General features: G+C 45.3%; 1 protein-coding gene across 1 annotated transcript; it reads left to right on the top strand.

The window, feature by feature from the left end:
* The first annotated feature begins 6,624 nt into the window (after positions 1 to 6,624).
* LOC128596417 (alpha-1,3-mannosyl-glycoprotein 4-beta-N-acetylglucosaminyltransferase-like protein MGAT4E) lies at positions 6,625 to 7,434 on the top strand. The gene has a single exon (XM_053606063.1). The coding sequence runs from the start codon at positions 6,625 to 6,627 to the stop codon at positions 7,432 to 7,434; it is 810 nt and encodes a 269-aa protein (XP_053462038.1).
* The last annotated feature ends 246 nt before the right edge of the window (positions 7,435 to 7,680 follow it).

A 7,680-nucleotide genomic window follows, 5' to 3' on the forward strand; every position in this document is an offset into this window, starting at 1 on the left:
TGTTACTGACAGAACAGAACAGAACAACTTTGCGGGAATTTGTTTCTGTCCCTGCTAAATTCCCCTGCAGAAGAAAAGTTGTTTTGAGTTCCCAGAGCCTGTGCCTCAGGCCCTGTCTTTGCTCCTGCAGGTTTGTATTTGGTTACCTGTCAGTTCTAGCCTCCTGTCTTCCTTTGTCTATAGGCTGACAATCCCCTGAGGGCTGGGTGTGTCTTAGGCTCAGTAAAGCAGTCCTCTGGGTCAGCCCCACCCTGGGAACTTCCCATCTCTGCGCATGCGTTTCTAGTCCTCACGCTCCACCCAGGCCGGTACCGCCTCAGGCAAACCCTTTACTCAAGGGGCCTGCGTTTCCATCCCAGATCTGTTCCATGGTGGATGCCACCTGAGTAGATGCCCGGCCTCCTCTGGTTGCCCAGGGAGACAGGGGGTGTGGCTTCAGAATATCCGGGAGTGAGCCCTATTGTTGCTAAAAAATGGCTGCTGCTCTGTGCCTCGGGGCACCGCTGCTCTGGTGTGGTTCCCTCTCAGCCAGCCATCCTCTCCTCACTCCTGTGCCCCAGAGTCAGCACCAGCTGTAGTTTAGGCCCTGTCCACACCCCTCAAAAAATCACCCAGGAATCTGGACTCCTGGGGGACAGGGCTCTAGACCTCAGAGTGAGAGTGGAGGGGAGTGCTGGGAGCTCAGAGTTGCAGGTAGAGAATGTATACAGTTTTATACAGTTTTATGCCTGACAGGAGAACGCCATGGCACCCTAGTAAGGGAGGTAGGTCCAGTTTTTAGAGGGTCTCTCCTGTGGAGTGGAGTGGGAGGACCTTTGAACTCTGCTTATTTGTTTGTGGGGCACTCCGAGCCGTTCTCATGAAGGAGGGGACTAATGTCTGCTTGGTGATGGATTTTGTACCTTTTGTTTGTATCCTTGGGTCACAGCTCCCCTTAGCAGGGTTGATGTGCATTCTTCAACCTTCTCTCTTGGTGCAGCTCAAATCCACCAGGTTACTTGCTAAATTTCTGTCCTTTAACTCTCCTTCTGGATGGGAGCCTCTGTGGAAAGCTGGCTTCAGTCAGCCCTCTTGTCTCCGCCCCCCTGCACATGACTTTTCATTGCAGCTTTATTCAGCATAAGCAAAAGCTGAAACAACTTAAGTGTTCATTAAAAGTCATGAACAGATAAATACATAGTCTAACCACACAATGGAATGCTACCTAGATAATAGAAGAAAACAAACTGCTGATACATGCACCAACATGGAGGAATCTCAGAAGCATTGTGCTAAGTAAAAAAGGTCACCACACACAAAGCTACATATTGTACAATTCCACGTGCATTAAGTTCTTGAAAATGCAAACTACAGTGATAGAAAGCATATCAGTGTTTTCCTGGGACCAGAAGTGGTGGGGAGGGAGGGATTGACTTGAAAGTGCCACAAAGGAACTTTTTTTTTTTTAAGACAGAGTCCCACTTTCTTGACCCTCATAGAGTGCTGTGGGATGGGGTCATGACGCACAGCAACCTCAAATGCTTGGGCTCAAGATCCTTTTGCCTCAGCCTCCCAAATAGCTGGAACTACAGGGCAACTGCCACAACGCCTGGCTATTTTTTGGACACCGGGTCTGCCTCTTGCTCAGGCTGGTCTCGAACTGGTGATCTCAAGCGATCCACCCGCCTCAGCCTCCCAGAGTGCTGGGATTACAGGCATGAGTCATCGCACCTGGCCACACAAAAGAACTTTTTAGTGTGATAGAACCACCCTTTATCCTTTGGCTGTTAAAAAATTGTATGCATTTATCAAAACCCAATAAACTGTACACTTAAAATGGCATATGAATTATATTTAAATAAATCTGTTTTTAAATAAAGAAAAAGAATTAACAAGAAATTACTCTCCTCAAAATGGCATGGTTTAGAGGAAACTGCTGCCTTAAGGCCACATGTGGCCCTCCAGGTCCTGAGATATGGCCCCTGGACCAAATCCAAACTTCATAGAACAAAGGCCTTTATTCATTTTTTATTTATTTATTTATTTTTTGAGACAGAGTCTCGGTATGTTGCCCTCGGTAGAGTGCCATGGCATCACAGGTCACAGCACCCTCAAACTCTTGGGTTTAAGTGATTCTCTTGCCTCAGCCTCCCAAGTGGCTGGGACTACAGGTGCCCACCACAATGCCTGGCTATTTCTTTGTTGCAGTTTTGCTGGGGCTGGGTTCGAACCCACCAACCTCGGTATACAGGGCCAGCGCCCTACTCACTGAGCCATAGGCTCCACCAGAAGAATGTTAGTTTTAATAAATAGTGCAATAATAATAATAATAATAATAAATAGTGCAAGGATGCATGACCATCCATGTGGGAAAAATAATGATTGGAACCCTAATTCATAGTCTGCACAAAAATCCATCCTACATCCCGGCAAGAAGACTACACAAGAGAGCATCATTATGACCTCACAATGAGGGAAGGAAGACAATCTGCAATAGTAAAGATAGATCAATGCAGCTAAAAAGGATAAAAATAGCTCCAAGCTTATACAGGGTATTGATTCTGAAAAGGTACTAAAGCAATTCAAAGGGTAAGGAAAATCTTTTCCACAAATGCTGCTGAAACAACTGGATATCAGTGCAAAACAATCACCTCAACCCCTCCCCCATTTCATACACATAGATTAATTTGAGATGAATCATAGACTGAAAGGTAAAAGCTTCTAGAAGAAAATGTAAGTGAAGTTTGCAACATTGTAATACATGACGTTTCTTAATAGAACCAAAAATTCCTGACCATAAAAAAAATTAAACTTTATCAGAATTACACCTAATTTTTAATGCAAAAATTTTGTTCTTAATCTTCTCTATCTTAACTTTAATATAAATCTTTTAACAATTGTTGATTGGTCGGTTAGTTCCTATAAAAGAAAAAGGAGGAGAAAGAGAAAGGAAAAACTGCAAGAAAAAGATTAAAAGAGTTTGGGTGCAAAGAAGCTGTCTCTAAGTAGATGAAAGCCTATAGGTTTAAATACATAGCCTTCTCAAAACAACACTACTCAAAGTACAATTGTTAGTGTATAGAGGAAGAACAGAAAATACACTCTCAGTAATTAAAAAGAACAAATAGGCCAGGCATAGTGGCTCATGCCTGTAATCCCAGAACTTTCAGAGGCCAAGGCAGGAGGGCTGCTTGAGCCCAGGATTTCAAGACCAGCTTGAGCAATATAGCAAGACCTCGGCTCTATACAAAATAGAAAAATTAGCCAGGCATGACAGCTCAACAGCCATAGTCCCAGTTCCTTGGGAGACTGAAGTGGGAGTATCACCTGAGCCCAGCAATCAATGTTGCTGTGAGCTATGACAATGCCACTACACTCTAGCCTGGGCAATAGAGCAAGACTCTGTCTCAGAAAAAAAGGAAGGAAGGAGGAAGGAGGGAAAGAAGGAAGGAATTTCAGAGGCCCACTGGCAGTCATGAGCCCAAGAGAGAAAGAGAGATTTAAGGACCAATTTGTGGTGACTAAGAGACCAGATTACCCGCCCCGCCCCCACCAGCATCAGAGTATGGCAGCAGCCTGGGGAGGGAGGTGTGCAGTAGAATTGAAGATCGTTCAAACCCCATCCTTGTCTACTGGATCCAAACTGACTATTAATTTATAAATTTGGGGGTTTCAAGATAAACTGCAAAGCTGGTTTAGAAACTCTATCCCCATCACACTCAAAAACAGGTGTGTGAGGTGAGGCCATAGTGATTAGGGGCCCCTATTCAGGGTGAACAATGGTTGTCAGACAGGGTCTCCTGGGAGGGCTGACTAGTTTCAGCTATTTCAAAGGAGCCACTCTGGGACCCCATCCTTCATTAACATTTTTTTCTCCCAGATTTCAGAGAAATCCCTGCTCTCTGACAAACCTTCAAGCCACGTTATCTGTTAGACAAAAAGACTTCAGTGGATATAACACTTCAAATATGGTGAAGACTTGCACATAATTAGAAATTTCTTGTCACTTTCTTACCAGTCCAGCATGGGGGAGATATGCTAACAAGCGTTTCCCTCTGTCCTTCTGACATGATTCTAAACCTGCCTAGCATGATTCTAAATCTGCCTAGCATAATCCTAAAAAGGATCAGACACAAAGTAAATGAGGAACTAATAGACAAGGCCAAATTTACTGGTCAATAAAACTCCAAAAGGAGTCTTTGGCTTGAGTTCAAAGTTTGGGGAAGAATGTAACACCTAATCTTTGATTTACTCTTCTTGGCAACCCATCCTCTCTGGATCTCTACTCCAACAAGGATAAATGAAGGTAGCACCTCCAATTTCACCTGGAAACTGAGGGAGGGGAAAAGAGGCTGAACAGAAACTCCTTGGCTTTCCTCTTACCTTAGATATCTAGAAGCAGAAGGGAAGGTTTGATCTCGGAGGGAAAAGGTTATGGGAATAATTAGGCAGTGGTATCTAGGAAGAGACATAAGCAGTGAAGTGGCAGGCTTCTAGGCAAAAGGAAATATCCCTATGCTCTCCGAGCAGGAGGTACTTGGGATCCATAACTGGCTCACATTTCTATACAGAGCAGTTCCCAGCCTCAGCATTATGCGCTATTACCCATGGAGATATATGATAATTGCTGTGTCCTTAGCCATCCTGGCCTTGATTTTCCAAGAGGATAAAGAGGAAGATGCTGAGCACAGTGCATCATTGGTGAGTATTAGAGATCCACAGTGGAGCACTTGTCAATCATACAGTGCAGGGGAATTATCTCAATTATGTGAAATGCTAGTCTCATCATAAGGAGTTCTTTGATAGAACACTTGAAGAACCAGAAGTGTCAGAGAGAAAATATGAACCAACTTTGAAATATGTATGGTATTTGAATAGGGACAGAGATGAAGAGAGGGCATTTGAAGTGTGGAGAAAGCAAGGCACACCCATCTAGAGGACCAGGCTGACTGGCAGGACCAGCAGGCAGTGAGGACCACCTGGGTTCTGCCCACCTCCTAACCAGGGCCTGGCACCAGAGATGTTATTCTCCTCTTTTCTTACATGAAGGGATTTGAAGTAAATCCCAAGTGAACATAATTTGCAAGGGAGAAGACTAAATCCCACATAGGTCATAGCAAAGTTTTGGAATCCACATGTTTTTCTAAAATGACTTAGATCAGTTAGACCAAAGCACAGGGCAGATGTGGGGAAGTGATTCAGTAATGTACTCATGGTCAGATTCAAGAAAAAGAAGGACATCAGAATCTGGGCACTGTGTGCACGTTCCTTAAAGACAGGACAAGGTGTTGGTCTTCAGCACATCTCAGAGGACCTGGCACAGGCCTAAGCTGAGTTGGATGACATTGGCTGGACTGACAATGGTAAGAGAAATTAGAGGTGGCCCATGACAGGGGCAGGCAAATTCTTACTGTACCTAAGCCTAGGACCTTCCCACATACATCTCACCCAAACCTGGGAAGCTGACCTCCCTGACTCGTGATGAAGTCTGCCAGAAACCTCTGTGTTCTCAGATGAGGTGGAGAGAGCAGTTAACTGAGCCCTGACACTCGGCCTCCCTGGTGACTGGGTGCTGGGGTTTGCCCACCTGCCCTAAAAGTGGGGGAGGGGTGTCTGCTCCTTAGTTGTCAAACCTCAGGCTCACATGTATCTTATCCTCAGAAAGAAAAGAAAGAAATGGTTTGGGACTTAGCTCAAAAACAAATCAGCTCTGAAAGGAAGAAGCATCTGGAAACTTTCAAGAAGTTGCAGAAAAAGTCCCCTTTACTCCAATATGCCAACTACAAATTCCTGGTTGGAGCCCGTCCCCAGCGAAAGAGTGAGTACATGGGAGGAAGTGTCCCACATGAAGCTAATTCACAGCAGGCCCTCAGGGAGAGGAACACAGGAACCATGGGGAAAAGTACTGGGCAGAAGGAAAAGGGGGTGGTGTGAACTTTGGGTCTCAAGGAACTAGCCTGCCAGACCCTTGGGTGTCCATAGGCCCTTGGAGATCTTCTGATCCAGGCCTGGCTGATCCAGACTAAGATAATTTGCCATGCCTGCAAATTTGCCTTTGCTACCCTGTGCCCTTCCCCATGAGAGAGAGCCTGACCCTTCAGAAAGCTCCCCCCACTAGCCATTCAAAGTATTGATCAGTAACTCCATTTCACAACTCCTGATCGGGTAGATATTAACCTCTTAGCTGGACTGTATGCTCCCAGGGAAAAGAAATGTGAATTGTCACAGGTATTGGCATAAGAAGAAGATCTGGGAGGAGAGTCCTAGGAACTCATCGCCATCCTGAAGTGCTAAAGGCTCCCCTGTCTCCCCACAGAACTGCTGACTGTGGGGATTTCCTCAGTGCAACATCCTCAGAGGAGCTACCTGTTGGACACTCTGCAGACCTTGTTCCAAGAATCTTCAGAAACTGAGCCAAATTATTTCGTGGTGCTGGTCCACCTGTCAGATCCTGACCCTAAATGGCTCAACCAAACAGCTGCCAATATTTCGAAGCTCTTTGCACCACATATTGAGGCTGGGGAGCTGCTGGTGATCCATGGCCTCCTCAGTGGCTCTCCTCTTCAGAGAGAGCTGAGTGGTGCTAATCACACCTCACCCTGTGAAAAACTTTACTTCAGGCAGAAGGTAGATTATGCCCTCCTCATGAACTTTGCTATCAACCTCTCTGATTACTTCCTGTTGATGGAAGATAACATACGGTGCACCCCCAAGTGTATTTCTTTCATCTATTCCATATTATCAGCATGGAAAGAATTACGTTGGGTGATCCTGGAGTTTTCCAGCCTGAACGTCTCAGGGAAAGTTTTCCGCACCAGTGACCTCTCCCGCCTGACCTCTTTCTTCCTCCTCTTCCTTAAGGACACTCCTACTGACTTGCTTCTCTCTGAATTCCAGCTTCTCTTGGCCCAAAACGTTCCAATTCGTTTCACTCCCTCTGTCTTGCATCCTATGGGCAATTATTCTGCGGTCAAAGACATCTGCTTTCCTGTGGAGAAGGACCAAGTACTGGGTGAACCAGACAACCCCCTTGCTACTGTCCTCACAGACATGGAAACAATATCGAATGTCGTTCCACAATATGCTTATATTCTGAATGAGGAGGGTTACTCTACCTTGGATCCTTTAGAAGGAAATCATTTGAGAGTGATTCTGGACAGACCACAGAAAGTTATCCGGGTAGCGGTGCTGACGGGCGTTGATGATGGAGGAAAATACCGGCTGCAGCAGGGGCAAGTGGAACTGGGCTACCAGCCCACTGAAGAGCCCAAAGACTGTGCTCACTATATCCTGCTGGGGCCACTGGTGGAAGGAAATCTGGACCAGAGGGTATTTTCTAAAGTAGGTTCTGAGGAGAAACTGAGTTGTATCCGACTGCTGGTGTTAGCATCTCAAGAGTCTTGGCTAGTGATCAGGCAGATCAAAGTCTGGACTGAGCCTGAAGAGGACAGTTAGAAGGCACAAGGAGGATTCTGGAAGAATCGGGGTTGGGAATGGAATCTACATGGTTGACAAGAAATAACTCTAGAAATTGATCAAGGGCTGCTCATTCTTATTACGGTGAATAAAAGTAAATTTTTTTAAAACTTGCTTCAATACAATATATACCAAATTATTCATTCAGACATTTCCAGTTAATGTAATTACAAAAGAAACCGGGGAGGATTCTGTTTCTAGCAGTTTGTGTGACTATGAACCTTA

The sequence above is a fragment of the Nycticebus coucang genome, chromosome 10 (assembly GCF_027406575.1).
Source record: "Nycticebus coucang isolate mNycCou1 chromosome 10, mNycCou1.pri, whole genome shotgun sequence".
In the NCBI taxonomy this organism is placed as follows: Eukaryota; Metazoa; Chordata; class Mammalia; order Primates; family Lorisidae; genus Nycticebus; species Nycticebus coucang.

What these genes read in the sequence shown, in the direction of transcription:
- LOC128596417 (XM_053606063.1), top strand. Translation starts at nt 6,625, where the DNA reads ATGAACTTTGCTATCAACCTCTCTGATTACTTCCTGTTGATGGAAGAT.